The 19,520-nt window shown below is 38.1% G+C and overlaps 1 protein-coding gene across 2 annotated transcripts in view; it reads right to left on the bottom strand.

The window, feature by feature from the left end:
* The window catches only part of CENPP (centromere protein P), a 223,162-nt gene extending 203,810 nt beyond the window's left edge, over positions 1-19,352 (bottom strand). Inside the window, exons 1-2 of one of the 2 annotated variants that reach the window (XM_033413619.2) lie at positions 18,947-19,352; positions 1,255-1,436 (exon numbers count right to left, since the gene is read on the bottom strand). In XM_033413619.2, the coding sequence (XP_033269510.1) occupies positions 1,255-1,436; positions 18,947-19,053 (289 nt within the window). In that variant the 5' untranslated portion in view covers positions 19,054-19,352. The remainder of the gene's footprint in view (positions 1-1,254; positions 1,437-18,946) is intronic. The other variant, XM_004284117.3, reaches the window with a different exon arrangement.
* Positions 19,353-19,520: the final 168 nt, after the last annotated feature.

The following is a 19,520-nucleotide window of genomic DNA, read 5'->3' as shown; positions in this document are numbered from 1 at the left end:
TAAAGGTTATAGTCCATTTCCAGTTATTATAAAATATTGGCTATATTCCCCATGTTGTATAATATATCCTCGTAGCTTGTTTTATATCTAATAGTCTGTACCTCTTAATCTACCCCTATATTGCCCCTTCCCCCAGAAGGGCACAATTTTACAAGGATAAAGAGAAAAAGATGAGAGTAACCTAATTTTAGAAGCTGAAAATCAGATGGATAAGCTAGATATTACATAAAAAAGTGGAACTAACCTGGCAGATCCAGGAAAATTAACACCTAAGCCAGCAATGCGGAAAGCTCAGAATCAAGCCCATTCAAAGGCATTCTGAATGGGCACCACCAAGTACCTCTACAGATGGGGTAAACCTGGGGCTCAAAAAGAAAGAGTGAGACTTTTGTACAGTAAAATCTCACTCTCCATATTCTCTGTATTCCATCTATTCCTTTCAAGTACCTGAAGTGTCTAAATTTCATTTCTACATGTAATTCAAAGTTGCACTGAGGTGAGCTGCCCACCACCTTCTGAGGGTCACTCTTCCTCTCCCTGGTCATGAGGGTTATTTTGGTGGAAAAATCAGGAAGCATTTCCTAAAGTGATTCCTTCTTCTAGACCAAGTTCCCAACATCCAATCGCACAGCTGAATTAGCTTCCCCTTACTTGCTAGTGCATCACAGATCCTTGGTAATAAAACGTAAGTCATTGGGACCAGAAACCCTCCTCTGCCAAATGGTCCAGTTCTTGAAATATTTATCTTGGCCACAAGGCCATGCTCAATAGCAGCAGAGCACCACAGATGACACAGCTCTCATGTCAGTAGTGAACAACAGCTAAGATTTACAAATTAATGCTGCTACTGTTCTTAAAGTCGCTTATGGCTGTTACTTGACTGTTAAGTTACATAATGACAGACTGTGTCTTCTTTAATATCTACCTCAGGCAGCTTTTAAGAGTATTACACACACTGTGATATTGAATAGACACTTGACAAAACAAGTTTACCACAACCACACATTCAAATCATTATCTTGCAGAATTTTAATTCAGTGATAAGGCAACCAATTTCCTATGTATAATAAGGTAAACTTCAGTACCACTTCTAGATTAAAATGAATGCTTACTCTGGAAATTCCCTGGATGCGTAATGGTTAAGACTCAGCACTTACACTGCCGTGGGCCCAGATTCAATCCCTGGTCGGGAAACTAAGATGCCACACAGTGCAGCCAAAAAAAAAAAAAAGAAAGAAAGAAACTAATGCTTACTCTTTTCTGTCATCTCAGTGCTCGTTAGGTCCTCTGTCTTCTTGGAGTAATGTCTTATACTGATGCCAGTAAGCGTACTTAGAAACTGAATTTCTGATTCTAAATGTCCAAGATGACTTCTCAGATCTTTTGACAATTCCCATCCTTCAGAATCTGCTTGGTATGTTTCTCGAAATGATTTTCTAAAAAGCAAATACCACAAATAATTACTTCAATTAAGAAACCACTAATAAGTGTTTCAACTAGTATTTATAAATTTCTTCAAACCATTCCCATTTTATCCTTCTTACTCTCTTCCCATTAAAACTAGTAAGATTTTTCTTAAAGCCAGTAAGATTTTTCTTAAAACCAATGTGGCTACTAACACTGCAATCATTAATCTCAATATAAAACAAACCTAACCAAGTTATAATACCATTTTCCTACATATTAGAAACAGATATAAAATAAATTATAACAGGAGTACTTTGTAAAATTAAAATGTCTGTTTAGGCTGGAATATTTAAAGTGTTCCAACCTAAATGTCTGATATCCCAAGATGCCTCAAACTATTTTAAAAGATATGATGAACCTAAAGACAAAATAAATCATCTAGCTTCAACTTCTAAAACAAGTGAAGTATCACAAAGCACTTTATACTCAGAAAGAGATTCTTGCGAAATTGAAGAGTATAGAGGTAAAAATTCCAAACAAATAACGAATAGCATAATCTCTAAACAACACTGTAATCAGATATTCTGCACTGAAAACATAGCTCTGTTTTCCTTGAAAAAAGTAAAATTTCAGCAAATAATCGCATTAAATGATATTTTATTTTTTGTAATCCTTTATTGCCATCATGCTATCAGCCACATTCTACACTGCTGACTTCCAGTATCTTAAACATGCTTTCCTTTCCTTCTGGGGCATGATTATCCTGATTCTCATTTTATATCTTGGGTCTTCCACTGTCCCTGCTTTTTGTCTCCCGTGTTAGAAGAAAACCCTAACACTCTTGCCTCTGCTCTTCTGAATATGCATCCTCTCATTCCAGAAGAATATCTGGTGATTAATCTCAGCTCTTTTATGCCAGTAACTCCTAAAACACACCTTTAATCATCTCTTCTTCCTGCAAGGTAGATTTAACTTGATAAAGCATCAAATGTTTTCTCCTTCAAATTAGTTTTTCCTTCAAATTTCCCTACTCTTGTTAATGATAAAATCTGTCCCCTGCTATAGCAGGTTCCATTTCTTGAGGGTCACCCTTGCTCTATTACTCCTCTCACATCTGGATCTGAGGTCATCTTTTCTGCCCCCCCACATAGCTATCCCTCCTTTTCTAATTCCACTACATTAGCCTATGTTCTTATGACCATATACCATGTCTATAAAGAATAACCTAACTGTATCTTCACACTCATATTTCAAAACTTGTATAAAGCCTGTAGAAATTTTTTAAACTTTGTTTTAATGCTAATTTAAAATATCACTATAAGTATATTCTATGTCATCTGAGAGACTACAACATGCTCTTTTGTATTTGCTTTTTGAAAATTAAATAGATAAAGCTAATGAACAAAAGAACAGAGATAATCTTTATATAAATGAGTTCCTTCCAAGTCAATACTAAACAATGACAGAGCAAACTACGGATGAAAATTTCAAGGTATTTCCAACAGAGCAAACTGATAAGAGAACTAAGTAATCACACTAAAGGACAGATATGCAGAACTCAAGAAAGAACTTGTGGCTGAGAAATGGAAAAATGGGGAGTTATTGTTTACTGGGTACAAAGTTTCTCTGTGGGACAATGAAATCATTTTAGAGATGGATAATGATGTGATGGTTGCACAACAATGTGAACTAAACTATATACTTTAAAAGGGTTAAAATGGTAAGTTTTATGTTATGTATATATTACCACAAAATAAAAAGATAACCTGTATATTCTCATTCATAGTAGTAATTTACTTTGAGCAAAACATCACTGGTCCATTACAATTAATGATGCTATTCTGAATGAATTGGGGATATGGGTTTTATGGTTTTGTAGTTTTATTTATTATTTGCAAATTTGTCTTAGTAGAATATTTTTTTTTGCCCAAAATTAGATGTTCACAAGAAGATTTTTTTCTTTAAAAGCAAATCTACACAAGACTTGAGTTTAAAACTCAATGATCTAGGATTCTATGAAGATGGCGGAGTAGGAAGCACCAGGAACCTATCTCCCCAACTAGGAAGCAATTGCAGTGGCGGAATCTGTCTGATATAACTTTTTTGGAACTCTGGAGACTGCTGAAGGCTTGCAACTTCATGGAGAAGGCTTAAACGTACGTTACAGTAAATCGTGGGCAATTTCAGCTCTTAGCACAGTAGTAGCTACCCACGCCCCCTCCAACAACATGGCAAGCAGCTGTGCACACGTTCTTGGAGCCACCTGCACACAGCTTAGGGGAGCAAGAGTGGGCAAAAAGGACTCTGTCCCCCAAATATTGAGTATCTGTGCTCCAGTTGCTGATTGCGGCTGCTGATCACAGAGAAGCAGACAAAGAGGAGGGTAGTCACTGCTGCAAGCCCCTACCCTCTGGCTGAGGTAGCATTAAGAATATTTAAAGAGCTGTTGCTTTTTGTTTCCCACCATCATTTTTGTCTTTTCTTTTTCAGGAGTCAGACATTAAAGACTAGGACATGAAAAATCAAACTAAATATGTGGGGAAAATTAGAAAATGATTGCACATACCCAAGTAAAAGCTCAGAAAAGACATAATTAGACATTAAGTTTACACTTCAGGCTGATCCTCAGCACACAGACAGCCTACAACAACAACAACAACAAAACAACCTAAAACAATAACAAAAAAGTGCAAACACTGGGGAAGAGGGGAGAGAAATCTGATTTCCAGAGTTACCACATTATTAAATTAAAATGTCCAGTGTTCAACAAAATATCACAAGGCATATAAAAAACAGAAAAGCATGGCCCATTCAAAGAAAAAAAATATTCAAAAGAATCTGTCCCTGAAAAAGACTTAATGGCAGATATATCAGACAAAGACTTTAAAACAGAAGTCTTAAAGATGCTCAAAGAAATAAAGGAAGATGTAGAGAAAGTTAAGAAGACGATTTGTGAACAAAATGGAAACATCAGTATAAAGACAGAAAACCAAAAAAAATTCTGGACCTGAAAAGTACAATAACTAAAATGAAAAATTCACCAGAGGAATTCAAAGGCAGATTTGAGCAGACAGAATAATGAATCAGTGAACTTGAAGATAAGACACTAGAAACGGAGACTGAGGAACAGAAGGAAAAAACACTGAAGAAAAGCAAACAGAGCCTAAGGGACGAGTGGGACACAACCACAAGGACCAGTGTATGCATTGTGGGAGTACCAGTAGGAAAAGAGGAAAAGGGGAAGAAAGACTATTTGAAGAAATAATGGTAAAGGGCTGCCCTGGGGGGGGCGCAGTGGTTAAGAATCCACCTGGCAATGCAGGGGACACAGGTTCGAGCCCTGGTCTGGGAGGATCCTACATGCTGCAGAGCAACTAAGCCCACGTGCCACAACTACTGAGCCTGCAAGCCACAAATACTGAGCCCGCATAGCACAACTACTGAAGCCTGCGCACCTAAAGCCCGTGCTCCGCAACAAGAGAAGCCACTGCAATAAGAAGCCCGTGCACTGCAACAAAGAGTAGCTCCCGCTCGCCACAACTAGAGAAAGCCTGCATGCAGCAACGAAGACTCAATGCAGCCAAAAATTAAAAAAAAAAAAAAAAAAAGAAATAATGGTAAAAAGTGTCCCAAACTTGATGAGAGACATGAAGGCTAACATTCAAAAAGCTCAACTAATTCTAAATAAGATGAACTCAAAGAGGGTCACAATGAGACATAATCAAATTTTCAAAAACCAAGGGTAAAGAGAGATTTTGAAAGCAGCAAGAGAAAAGCAAATCATCACATATAATGGATCCTCAATAATATAAGAGCAAATTTCTCATCAGAAGTTTTGGAGGCCAGAAAACAGCGGGCCAATACATTCAAAGTGCTAAACGAAGAAAACCATCAACCAACAATCCTTCTGGCAAAATTTTCTTTCAAAAGTGAGGAAGTGGGACTTCCCTGGTGCTAAGACTCCGAGCTCCCAATGCAGGGGGCCTGGGTTTGATTCCTGGTCAGGGAACTAGATCCCACGTGCTGCAAATAAGAGTTCACATGCTGCAACTAAAGATCCTGTGCTCCGCAACTAAGACCCGGTGCAGCCAAATAAATAAATATTTTTAAAAAAAAAAGTGAGGAAGAAATCAAAACATTTTCAAATAAACAAAAGCTGAGGAAGTTTGTTACCACTAGACATGACCTCCAAGAAATGCTCAAGGCAGTCCTGTAAAGTAAAATAAAAGTACACTAGACAATAACATGAAGCCATGTGGAGAAATAAAGATCTCAATAAAATTAGTATATGGGCATATAAAATCTACTAGTATGGTAACAATGGCTTGTAACTGAACTTCTTTTCCTACATGATTTAACATTTTAAAAAATTATTAGTCTGAAGGTACTATAACTTTCATCTGTAACTCCATGTTTTCTATAAAATTTAAGAGTGAATGCATTTAAAAGAATTATTAGTTTATGTTCAGGGGTACAAAAGTATTAAGATGTAATTCTGTGACATAAAAAAACAAAAACAGTGGGGATGGAGCTGTAAGCAGGCAGAATTTTTGTATGTTACTGAAATGAGGTGTGTATAAATTCAAATTAAGAGAGTTGTAACTTTAGCATATTATTTATAATCCCTCTGATAACCACAAAGAAAACAGCTAAAGAATGTTTATCAAAGCAAATGAGAAAGAAATTTAAGCACTTCTCAAAAGACAGAAATACAGGAAATGAGGGACAAAAGAGCTTAAGGGCACACACAAGAAAAACAAAGAGCAAAATGACAGAAATAAATCTCTCCTTATAAGTACTTATTTAAATGTAAAGGGGTTAAATCCTCCAAACAAAAGACTGAGTTTGGAAGAACTGATAAAACCACAGGCTTCAACCATATGCTGTCTATAAGAGAATCACTTCAGATACAAAGACTAAAAGTGAAAGGATGGAAAACGATACTCCATGCAAAAAGGAACCGAAAGAGAGCAGGGCTGGGGATACTAATATCAAACAAAATAGAGTTTAAGTCAAAAGAGGTTATAAGAGACAAAGAAAAATATATATATATATTAATGAAAGGTTCAATACAGCAAGACATAAAAATTATAAACATTTACAAACCTAATGACAGATATCAAAATACAGTTTTCCTTCAGTATCTGTAGGGTATTGGTTCCTTGACTCACCACAAATACCAAAATCCATGGATGCAGAACCTGTGGATATGAAACCTGCAGATACAGAGCTGACTATATTTCAAAGCAAAAACTGAGACAGTTGAAGGGAGAAATAGTTCTACGTTCAAAGTGGCTACATAAGAGGATGATGAATTCACCCTCCTCCCATAGTCACACCAAATCTACACGTACATATGAAACAATTTTCTCTGAAAGAAACCCAAAAACTAGCTGAGCACCTCCTACACATCAGGCAAATGAGAAAAAGCCTATGTTGAAATGGATAGTAGAGGCTGAGACACAATCCACATAAAAGCCACCTGTTGCACGGCAACCCACAATCAAGAGGGACTAACAACCCCGACCTGCTCCCTGAGGAGTGAAAGGTGTGAACAGCACAGCTGGCACCCCAAATTTTAAGACCAGCACCTGAGAGGCCCTAAAATAAGCCCCTAAAATATCTAGCTTTGAAAGCCAACAAGCCTTGGGTCCATGAGATTCACAAGGCTAAAGGGCAGCAGTCTCCAACCTTTTTGGCACCAGAGACCAGTTTCATGGAAGACAATTTTTTCACAGACCGGGGCGGGGATGGTTTCGGGAGGATTCAAGCACATTACATTTATTGTGCACTTTATTTCTATTATTATTACATTGTAATATGTAATGAAATAATTATACAACTTACCATAATGCTCATACGAGGTAGAGCTCAGGCGGTAATGTGACCTGTGGGGAGCAGCTGTAAATACAGATGAAGCTTCACTCACTCTGCCGCCACTCACCTCCTGCTGTGCAGCCCGGTTCCTAACAGGCCACAGACCGGTAGTGGTCCGTGGCCCAGGGGTTGGGGACCCCCACTATAGGGAACCGAGAAACAGTTCTTAAAGGGCTCATGCATGCAGACTCACCTACCCCGGAACCCAGCACAGAGGCAGCCAACAAAAAAGCAACCAGTGTTTCTGTTTAAGAGGCCTACTTCCTTACCTTAAAGCTTTGGCCTGAAGACTTCTAATTTAACATCATACAAGAGCCTACTTAAATACCTCCAAAGAAAGAGGCCAGAGCATCATCTTTGTACTCTCTCTGTCTTACTCCATATCAGCAGTATCTCCTGGAAAGGAGTTTGTGCACTCTTTGGAACCCTGATTTTTGTGGCTGCTGCCCAGTTGGACACCTCTTATTCACTGGGCTCTGGCAGTCAACAGAACTTACAGCAGAACTTATTGTGGGTCCCGTAGCACTGTAACAAAAGGAGAAATAGTTCTTAAATGACTAATGGCCCCAGGGCACAGTGGAGATATAGCAGACTAAAATGCAGGCCTAATCTTACTGTGAAAGAGACAAATAAGCTTGTCTTCAGAACTGGAACCTGAGTGGCAGGCTTATCATTAAACACACATTCAGGGCCCAATTACAATCCTCTGCAGAGACTGAGGAGGCCAGAGGATGCTACCCTTCATGGTTTCCATCTGACCAGGCCCCAAGTCATCAGTGTCTCCAAAACAGGGGCTTGTGCACCCCAACTGTTGTGAATGCTGTCCAGAGGACACATCCCTTTATGGCCTGGCTCTGGTGGCCAGCAGGGCTTATGTTCACGATTTCGAAAGAAAAGTAACAAACAAAGAAACACTTCTTACCTGGCTATTACCAGGGCTCAGGGCAGAGGGAGCAGTCTTCCCTCGAGGTATATTTGTGTACTTTAAAAGCTCCTCCCTGGGGGCTTCCCTGGTGGCGCAGTGGTTGAGAGTCCGCCTGCCGATGCAGGGGACATGGGTTTGTGCCCCGGTCCGGGAGGATCCCACGTGCCGCGGAGCGGCTGGGCCCGTGAGCCATGGCTGCTGAGCCTGCGCGTCCGGAGCCTGTGCTCCGCAACGGGAGAGGCCACAACAGTGAGAGGCCCACGTACTGCCAAAAAAAAAAAAAAAAAAAAGCTCCTCCCTGAGCTTCTTCTTGCCAATCAGCCTGAATCTACCTGCTGACTGAGAACCTCCCTTTTGCGACACTGACAAGTCTTGAGGTACCCTCAACTACTGGGAGCAGCTAAGAATAAATAGGCTGCTTGGACAACACCAAGGTTTGAGAGAAAACCAAGACAGAGTTGAACAATAAAGTTCATCTACTACACGAGGTCACTCTTCCAAGACTGCAAGAGAGGGCTGTTTTATCTAATACATAGAAACAAACACAGAGAGTCAAGGAAATGAAGAAACACAGGAATATGTTCCAAATGAAAGGACAAGATAAAGCCTCAAGAAAATACCTTAATCAAATGGAGGTAAGTGATTTACCTTATAAGAAGTTCAAAATAATGATCATAAAGATGTTCACAGAGCTCAGGAGAACAATGGATAAACAAAATGAGAATTTCAACAAAGAGAGAGAAAGTATAAGAAAATACCAGGTAGGGGTCATAGACCTGAAGACTACAATAACTGAACTGAAAAATTCAATAGAGGGGTTCAACATCAGACTAGATTAAGCAGTAAAAAGGATCAGTGAACTTGAAATTATGGCAATGTAAGTTATCCAATCAGAACAGCAAAAAGGAAAAAGAATGAAAAAGAAAAAAAGCTAAAATAGCTTAAAAGACTTATGGGGCAACAACAAATGGACCAGCTTTCAAATTATAGGGGTCCTTGAAGGAGAGAAGAGAAAGGGGCAGAAAACTTATTTGAAGAAATAATTGCAGGAAACTTTCCTAACCTGGGAAAAGAAACAGACATCAGATCTAGGAAGCATAGAGAGTACCAAATAAGAGGAACCTAAAGAGACCCACATCAGACACATTAAAATTAAAATATCAAACGTTAAAGACAAGGAGAGAATCTTAAAAGCAGCAAGGGAAAAACAACTTGTTATGTACCAGGGAACCCCAAAAGACTATCAGAGTTTTCAGCAGAAACTCTGCAGGCCAGAAGGAAGTGGCATGATATATCCAAAGGCTGACAGATAAAAACTGCCAACCAATAATACCCTACTGGCAGAGTGGTCCTTCAGAATTAAAGCAAAGATAGTCTTCCAGACAACCAAAAGCTAAAGGAGTTCATCACCACCAGATAGGCCCTACAAGAAATGTTAAAAGAACTTCTCTGACACAAAAGGTCAATATGTAGAAGCAGGAAACAAGAAAGTATAGTTCTCACTGGTAAAGGTGAATATATAGAAGAATTCAGAATAATCTAATGGTGCAATGGTGGTAGGTTAATCACCTAAAAGCTAATATGAAGGTTGAAAAACAAAAGTAGTAAAAACAACGATAAATACAACAATTTGTTATGGTATACACAATATAAGAAGACCTAAATTGTGACATCAAAAACATAAAACATTGGGGGAGGGAGTAAAAATGCAGAGATTTAGAATGTGTTAGAACTTAAGTTATTGTCAACTTAAAACAGACGTTATAAACATGTTTTATGTAACCCTCATGGTACCCACAGAGCAAAAAGCTACAGTAGACACAAAAAAGATAAAAAGGAATCTAAGCATACCACTATAGAAAATCACCGAATCACAAAAGGAGAGAGCTAGAGATGAAGAAAGGAGCAATGGAATTACAAAACTTCCAGAAAATAAAATGGCAATAAGCACACACCTATCATAAATTACTTTAAATACAAATGGACTAAATTCTTCAATCAAAAAGCACAGAGTGGCTGACTAGATTTAAAAACCAACAAAAGACCCATCATGCTGCTTACAAGATACTCACTTCAGATGTAAGGACATACACACTGAAAGTGAAGGGATGGAAAAAGATATTCCATCCAAATGGAAACTAAAAGGAAGCTAAAGTAGCATATTTACATCAGAAAAAAAAAGGCTTTAAGACAAAGTTGTAATAAGAGACAAAGGTGGTCATTATATAATCATAAAGGAGTTAATCCAACAAGAGGACACAGTGGTAAATATTTATGCACCCAATATAGGAGCACCTAAATATATAAAACAATATTAACAGACCTTAAAGAGAGAAATAGACAGCAATACAATAGTAGGGGATTTTAGCACACCACTTACATCGACATGTAGATCATCCAAAGAGAAAATCAATAAAGAAACATTGGTCTTAAATGACACATTTAGACCTTAAGAACTTAACAGACATATACAGAATATTCCACTCAAAAGAAAGACTACACATTCTTCCCAAGCACACAAGGAACATTCTCCAGGATAAGCCATATGTCAAGCCACAAAACGAGTCTTAATAAATTTAAGAAGACTGAAATTATATCAAGCATCTTTTCCAACCACAATGATATTATACTAGAAATAAATTACAAGAAAACTAGAAAATTCACAAATATATGGAGATTAAACAACATCCTACCGAATGACTGAATGAGTCAAAAGAAAAATCAAAAGAGAAGTAAAAAAGTACCATGAGACAAATGAAAACAGAAATAAAACACACCAAACTGTGGGCTGTAGCAAAAGTCATTCTCAGAGGGAAGTTCATAGCAATAAAAAGCAGTAACAAAACATCTCAAATAAAAAACAAATGAAGCCCAAAGTTAGTAGAGGGAAATATCAAAGATCAGAGAAGGAAAAGAATGAAATACAGCCTAAAAAGGTGATAGAAAAGATCAAGGAAACCAAGAGCTGGTTAGTCAAAAAGTAAAAAAATAGACAAAACTTTAGCTAGAATAATCAAAAAGAGAGAGAGAGAGAGAGAGAGAGAAGACACAAATAAAATCAAAATGAAAGAAGAGACATTACAACTGACACCACAGAAACACAAACGAAACCACTCACGTCATAACAAAGTATGAAAAATTATATGCCAACAAACTGGACAATCCAGATAAAACAGAAAAACTTCTAGAAACATAGAACAAGACTGAATCATGAAGAAACAGAAAAACTGAGCAGACAATTAATAATAAGGAAATTGAATTAGTGTTTAAAATCCTACCTACAAATAAAAGTCCAGGACCAGATGGCTTCACTAGTGAATTCTACCAAATATTTAAAGAAGCAAACCAATCCTTCTCAAACTCTTCCAAAAAACAGAAGAGAGGGAAAACTTACAAAATCATTTTATGAGGCCTTTACCCTGATACCAAACTCAGACATGAACACTACAAGAAAAGAAAATTATAAGGCCAATATCCCTGATGAACATAAACATAAGTCCTCAACAAACCATTAACAAAGCTAATTCACCAATACGTTAAGCAACATACACCAGGAACAACTGGGATTTAGTCCAGGAATGCAAGAATGGTTCAAATCTGCAAATCAGTCTGATACACCCCATTAATAGAATGAAGGATAAAAACCATGTGATCATCTCAATAGATGCAGAAAAATGTCTGACAAAATTCAACATCCATTTATGATCAAAATTCTTAACAAAGTGGGTATAGAGGAAATTTACCTCAAAATAATAAAGGCCACATGACAAGTCCACAGCTAACATACTGAACAGTGAAAAGCAGAAAGTTTTTCCTCTGAGTTCAGGAACAAGACAAAGGATGCTCACTTTCACCACACTTATTCAACATAGTAATGGCAGTCCTAGCCAGAACAGGTAGACAAGAAAAAGAAATAAAAGGCACTCAAATCAGAAAGGAAGAAGTAACACTAAGTATTTGCAGATGACATGATATTATTTAGAGAAAACCCCAAAGACTCTACCGTAAAACTGTTAAAACTAGGAAACAAACTAGTAAAGTTGCAGGATACAAAACCAATACAAAAATCTGTTGTGTTTCTATACACTAATAACAAACTATCAGAAAAAGAAAATAAGAAACCAGTCCCATATATAACTGCATCAAAAAGAATTAAATACCTAGGAATAAATTTAACAAAGGAGGTAAAAGACCTATACACTGAAAATTATAAGACACTGAAAAAAGAAACTGACAAAATACTAATATTTGAAAAGATATTCCATACTCATGGATAAGAAGAATATTGTTTAAATGTCCATACTACCCAATGCAATCACCAGACTCAATACAATTTCTAACAAAATTCCAATAGCATTTTTCACAGAAATAGGAAAAAATCCTACTGTTTGTATGGAACCACAAAAGACCTGGAATAGCTAAAGAATTCTTGAGAAAGAACAATCCTGGAGGCATCAAAAGTCTTGATTTCAAACTAGATTACAAAGCTATAGTAACGAAAGCAATATAGTATTGGCATAAAACAGACACATAGATCAACAGAAGAGAAAAAAAAGCCCAGAAATAAACCCATTCATATATGGTCAATTAATTTATGACAAAGAAGCCAAGAATACACAATGGGGAAAGGACAGTTTCTTCAATAAATGGGTTGGGAAAACTGTACAGCCAGAAGAAAAAGGAAGAAGGAACCACTATCTTACACCATACACAAAAGTTAACTTAAAATGGATTAAAGACCTGAAACTATAAAAATCCTAGAAGAAAACATAAGCAGTGAGCTCCTTGACATTGGTCCTGTCAATAATTTTTTGGATTTGCCACGAAATGTTAGGCCAGAAAAGCAAAAATAAACAACAAGTAGAAGTACATCAAATTAAAAAGCTTCTAGACAGCAAAGGAAACCATCAACAAAGTGAAAAGGAAACCTATGGAATGTAAGAAAATATATGCAACTTATTTATCCCCTAAGGAGTCAATATCCAAAATGTATAAGGAACTCATACAACTGAATAGCAAAAATCCACATACAATCTAAAATGAGCAAAGGATTTCAACAGACATTTTTCCAAAGAAGACATACAGAAGGCCATGAGGTACATGAAAAGGTGCTCAGCATCACTAATCATCAGGGAAATACAAATCAAAACAATAAAAAGACATAACCTCACACTTCTTAGAACGGTTATTATCAAAAATGCAAGAAACAACAGGTGTTGGTGAGGATGTGGAGAAATAAGAATACTTGTGCACTGTTGGTGGCAATTTAAATTTATGCAGCCACTACTGAAAACAGTATGGAGGGTCCTCAGAAAGTGAAAAATAGAACTACCAGGGAAATTGACAGTAACACAATAATAGTAGAGGACTTAAACACCCCACTTTCACCAACGGACAGGTCACCCAAAGTGAAAATAAAAAAGGAAACACAAGCTTTAAATGACACACTAAACAAGAGGGACTTCACTGATATTTATAGGACATTCCGTTCAAAAACAACAGAATACAATTTCTTCTCAAGTGCTCATGGAACATTCTCCAGGATAGACCATATCTTGGATCACAAATCAAGCCTTGGTAAATTAAAGAAAACTGAAATCATAACAAGTATCTTTTCCGACCACAATGCTATGAAACTAGACATCAATTACAGGAAAAAACTGTAAAAAATACAAACACATGGAGGCTAAACAATACACTACTAAATAACCAAGAGATCACTGAAGAAATAAAAGAGGAAATCAAAAAATACCTAGAACAAATGACAATGAAAACACAACGACCCAAAACTTATGGGATGCAGCAAAAGCAGTTCTAAGAGGGAAGTTTACAGAAATACAATCCTACCTCAAGAAACAAGAAAAATCTCAAATAAACAACCTAAACTTACACCTAAAGCAATTAGAAAAAGAAGAACAAAAAAAACCCAAAGTTAGCAGAAGGAAAGAAATTATAAAGATCAGATCAGAAATAAATGAAAAACAAATGAAAGAAACAATAGCAAAGATCAATAAAACTAAAAGCTGGTTCCTTGAGAAGATAAACAAAATTGATAAACCATTAGCCAGACTCATCAAGAACAAAAGGGAGAAGACTCAAATCAATAGAATTAGAAATGAAAAAGGAGAAGTAACAACTGACACTGCAGAAATACAAAAGATCATGAGAGATTACTACAAGCAACTCTATGCCAATAAAATGGACAACCTGGAAGAAATGGACAAATTTTAGAAATGCACAACCTGCCAAGACTGAATCAGGAAGAAATAGAAAATATGAACAGACGAATCACAAGCACTGAAATTGAAACTGTGATTAAAAATCTTCCAACAAACAAAAGCCCAGGACCAGATGGCTTCACAGGCGAATTCTATCAAACATTTAGGGAAGAGCTGACACCTATCCTTCTCAAACTCTTCCAAAATATAGCAGAGGGAGGAACACTCCCAAACTCATTCTATGAGGCCACCATCACCCTGATACCAAAACCAGAAAAGGATGTCAGAAAGAAAGAAAACTACAGGCCAATATCACTGATGAACATAGATGCAAAAATCCTCAACAGAATACTAGCAAACAGAATCCAACAGCACATTAAAAGGATCATACACCATGTTCAAGTGGGGTTTATTCGAGGAATGCAAGGATTCTTCAATATACGCAAATCAATCAATGTGATACATCATATTAACAAACTGAAAGAGAAAAACCATATGGTCATCTCAATATATGCAGAGAAAGCTTTTGACAAAATTCAACACCCATTTATAATAAAAAGCCTCCAGAAAGTAGGCATAGAGGGTACTTTCCTCAACATAATAAAGGCCATATATGACAAACCCATAGCCAACATCGTCCTCAATGGTGAAAAACTGAAAGTATTTCCACTAAGATCAGGAACAAGACAAGGTTGCCCACTCTGACCACTCTTATTCAACATAGTTTTGGAAGTTTTAGCCACAGCAATCAGAGAAGAAAAGGAAATAAAAGGAATCCAAATAGGAAAAGAAGAAGTAAAGCTGTCACTGTTTGCAGATGACATGATACTATACATAGAGAAGCCTAAAGATGCTACCAGAAAACTACTAGAGCTAATCAATGAATCTGGTAACGTAGCAGGATACAAAATTAATGCACAGAAATCTCTGGCATTCCTATACACTAAGGATGAAAAATCTGAAAGTGAAATCAAGAAAACACTCCCATTTACCATTGCAACAAAAAGAATAAAATATCTAGGAATAAACCTACCTAAGGAGACAAAAGACCTGTATGCACAAAATTATAAGACACTGATGAAAGAAATTAAAGATGATACAAATAGATGGAGAGATATACCATGTTCTTGGATTGGAAGAATCAACATTGTGAAAATGACTCTACTACCCACAGCAATCTACAGATTCAATGCAATCCCTATCAAACTACCACTGGCATTTTTCACACAACTAGAACAAAAAATTTCACAATTTGTATGGAAACACAAAAGACCCCGAATAGCCAATGCAATCTTGAGAACGAAAAACGAAGCTGGAGGAATCAGGCTCCCTGACTTCAGACAATACTACAAAGCTACAGTAATCAAGACAGTATGGTACTGGCACAAAAACAGAAAGATAGATCAATGGAACAGGATAGAAAGCCCAGAGATAAACCCATGCACATATGGTCACCTTATCTTTGATAAAGGGAGCAGGAATGTACAGTGGAGAAAGGACAATCTGTTCAATAAGTGGTGCTGGGAAAACTGGACAGGTACATGTAAAAGTATGAGATTAGAACATTCCCTAACACCATACACAAAAATAAGCTCAAAATGGATTAAGGACCTAAATGTAAGGCCAGACACTATCAAACTCTTAGAGGAAAGCATAGGCAGAACACTCTATGACTTAAATCACAGCAAGATTCTTTGTGACCCACATCCTAGAGAAATGGAAATAAAAACAAAAATAAACAAATGGTACCTAATGAAAGTTAAAACTTTTGCACAGCAAAGGAAACCATAAACAAGACCAAAAGACAACCTTCAGAATGGGAGAAAATATTTGCAAATGAAGCAACTGACAAAGGATTCATCTCCAAAATTTACAAGCAGCTCATGCAGCTCAATAACAAAAAAACAACCCAATCCAAAAATGGGCAGAAGAGCTAAATAGACATTTCTCCAAAGAAGATATACATATTGCCAACAAACACATGAAAGAATGCTCAACGTCATTAATTATTAGAGAAATGCAAATCAAAGCTACAATGAGATATCATCTCACACTGGTCAGAATGGCCATCATCAAAAAATCTAGAAACAATAAATGCTGGAGAGAGTGTGGAGAAAAGGGAACACTCTTGCACTGCTGGTGGGAATGTGAATTGGTACAGCCACTATGGAGAACAGTATGGAGGTTCCTTAAAAAACTACAAATAGAACTACCATATGACCCAGCAATCCCACTACTGGGCATAAACCCTGAGAAAACCATAATTCAAAAACAGTCATGTACCAAAATGTTCATTGCAGCTCTATTTACAATAGCCAGGAGATGGAAACAACCTAAGTGCCCATCATCAGATGAATGGATAAAGAAGATGTGGCACATATATACAATGGAATATTACTCAGCCATAAAAAGAAACAAAATTGAGTTATTTGTAGTGAGGTGGATGGACCTAGAGTCTTTCATACAGAGTGAAGTAAGTCAGAAAGGGAAAGACAAATACCGTATGCTAACACATATATATGGAATCTAAGAAAAAAAAATGTCGTGAAGAACCTAGTGGTAAGACAGGAATAAAGACAGAGACCTACTAGACAATGGACTTGAGGATATGGGGAGGGGGAAGGGTAAGCTGTGACAAAGTGAGAGAGTGTCATGGACATATATATACTACCAAACATAAAATAGATAGCTAGTGGGAAGCAGCCGCATAGCACAGGGAGATCAGCTCGGTGCTTTGTGACCACCTAGAGGGGTGGGATAGGGAGTGTGGGAGGGAGGGAGACACAAGAGGGAAGAGATATGGGAACATATGTATATGTATAACTGATTCACTTTGTTATAAAGCAGAAACTAACACACCATTGTAAAGCAATTATACTCCAATAAAGATGTAAAAAAAATGTAACAAATTAAAAAAAAAACTATATTAAATCCAAACACCTTGGACTCTTCCGACTTTCTCAACTTTATCATTGAGGAGACTCAGGTTACATGGATACTCTACATACTATCCTGACCCTTACTGTGGCCAAAAATAAGCTCAAAATGGATTAAAGACCTAAATGTAAGGCCAGATTTCCTTACTGGCCCCCTTATTGCGGCCAGTAAGGAAATCATCTTTCATCATGGTGCTTACTCAAACTTTCTGAAATGCATAAAATCATCAACGGTCTAGTTAAAAAGCAGATTCCGACTCAGTAGGTCAGGATTGGGCTGAAATCTGTATTTCTGTTCAACCCAAGTGATGCTAAAGCTTCCAATCTGTGGAGCAGCCCTGGAGTAGCAAGCATTCTGATACATTTACACACTCACTTGCAGAGGAACATATTTGTTCCCTGTTCACCTACTTCCCTCTCCCTTTTACTAGTTACAGCTTCCTCTACCTTCATGATCCCTTCCAACATGCCTGCAAACATTTTCTTTAGAACTCCTCCTTCCCAATTTCAACCAACTCTTGTCCAGTTAGTTCAGGAAAATCTTATTCTCTCTGCATCTATGTCAAATTAGAATTGACTAAAAAATGAAGAAAGTTTCTGCTTTTCAAGCAGCTTGCAAGCTTGAGACAACAGGTACATAATTAACTGTCATGGATCCCTTCTCTCCTTTTCCAGTAAGCAAAGTGCCTGGGCTTTGAAGTTTGATTTTTGGGTTCCAATCCAGCTCTAACACTTACCTTCTCTGAGACTTCAGGCAAGCAACTTAATTTCTCTGAGCCTCAGTTTCCTAACTCTAAAACGGTGTTAACAACAGCACCTAACTCAGAGGATTGTCGTAGGTATTAAAAAGAGATGATGCACATAAAGACGTTTGCATCTCTCAGTCTAGCACTTAGTAAGTAATTAACAGACCATGGCTATTGGTAGTAACAAAGACGTCATGATGCCATCCCTCTATGGTAGACGGCACTCTTCAGTTATTTCTATTAGTGCATATGGCTCTGTTCGCCTTTAAACAGGGAGTTCCCCCACTTGCTTTACAGGGATGCTTCCCCTCCTTCGCAGCTTCTGCCAAATTCTCCTATAGACTACATTGCCTACTCTTCTTTATATCAACTTATTCTTTTACCTAAATTATTTCTCAAGGGAAATTTCGTATCACTACCGTAAGCGAAAAATCAGTATCACTTGCCACAGTTAGGTGACTCATAAAAACAAATACCATGAAACCAGAGTTTTTAAATTCCAACTAGATACTGCTGCCCACTAAAGGCAAGATTGCTAAGGAGATAAGCAAGACTTTCACCTTGATAGTTACGAGCATGAGAAGAGAACACCTTGAAATGAAATGAAACACCTTAAATGAAAACACCTTCCCCATGAGTGTGATTAAATCAGTTAATATATGGTAATATGTTTACAACGGGGTCCACGCGTGTACTCATCACTCTCAGCCCTGTTGGAAGAGACAGATAACGAGTTCCCGCCCACGTCTGGTGCTCGGGAAAAGTCTGTGGGGAGGTCCGGGGCGCCTGGAGTAGAGATCTTCACCCTTCCCACTGGGCCTGAGGAAGGCCACGTACCGAACTCGGGAGGTGTCTTCCCCGGGCGCCGGCGGCTCCACGCACGCCCGCCTCAGAGCGGTGATCTCGGCTTCCAAAGCGCGAGCCTCAACCAGCTGCGAATCCATAGGGCCGCGCTGACGGGAAGCTGCCTAACAGAAGCGCGCCACGTCCTGCTCTTCAAGCCTCGCGCGCTGCTGGCGTGAACCATCCCGGAACTCGGCGGGGGAGGCAGGGGAATGACGCGCGATTGTCGAGCTTATAACCCGCGCTCGCAAGCATCCCAGGCTCATTGCCATCCCTGCTTACTTTTCCACATTCGTCCCCCAGCAGTCCCTACGCTTCAAGAGAGTTGACTCCCTCGAACCCAAAGCCCGAGGGCATAACTACCCACCCCGACCTGGTGCCGCCTTGGAGCAACCAGGACGAATATGTCACATTAGAGGAGGTTCCGGGAGCACTTAAGGGGGGAGTCTCTTTATTTTTCTTCCCCTCCCTCACTTCCGCCGACCATATCCAGGAGAACACAAGGTGATAACCCTCTTAAGTATGAAGTAGGGAATTTTAGTTTGGGGTCTTTCGCGAACTTTGAGGC

This window comes from Orcinus orca, chromosome 6 (assembly GCF_937001465.1).
Source record: "Orcinus orca chromosome 6, mOrcOrc1.1, whole genome shotgun sequence".
NCBI classification, from domain to species: Eukaryota; Metazoa; Chordata; class Mammalia; order Artiodactyla; family Delphinidae; genus Orcinus; species Orcinus orca.
Note: the sequence above shows the minus strand (reverse complement) of the source record. Positions and strands in the feature narration are given on the sequence as shown.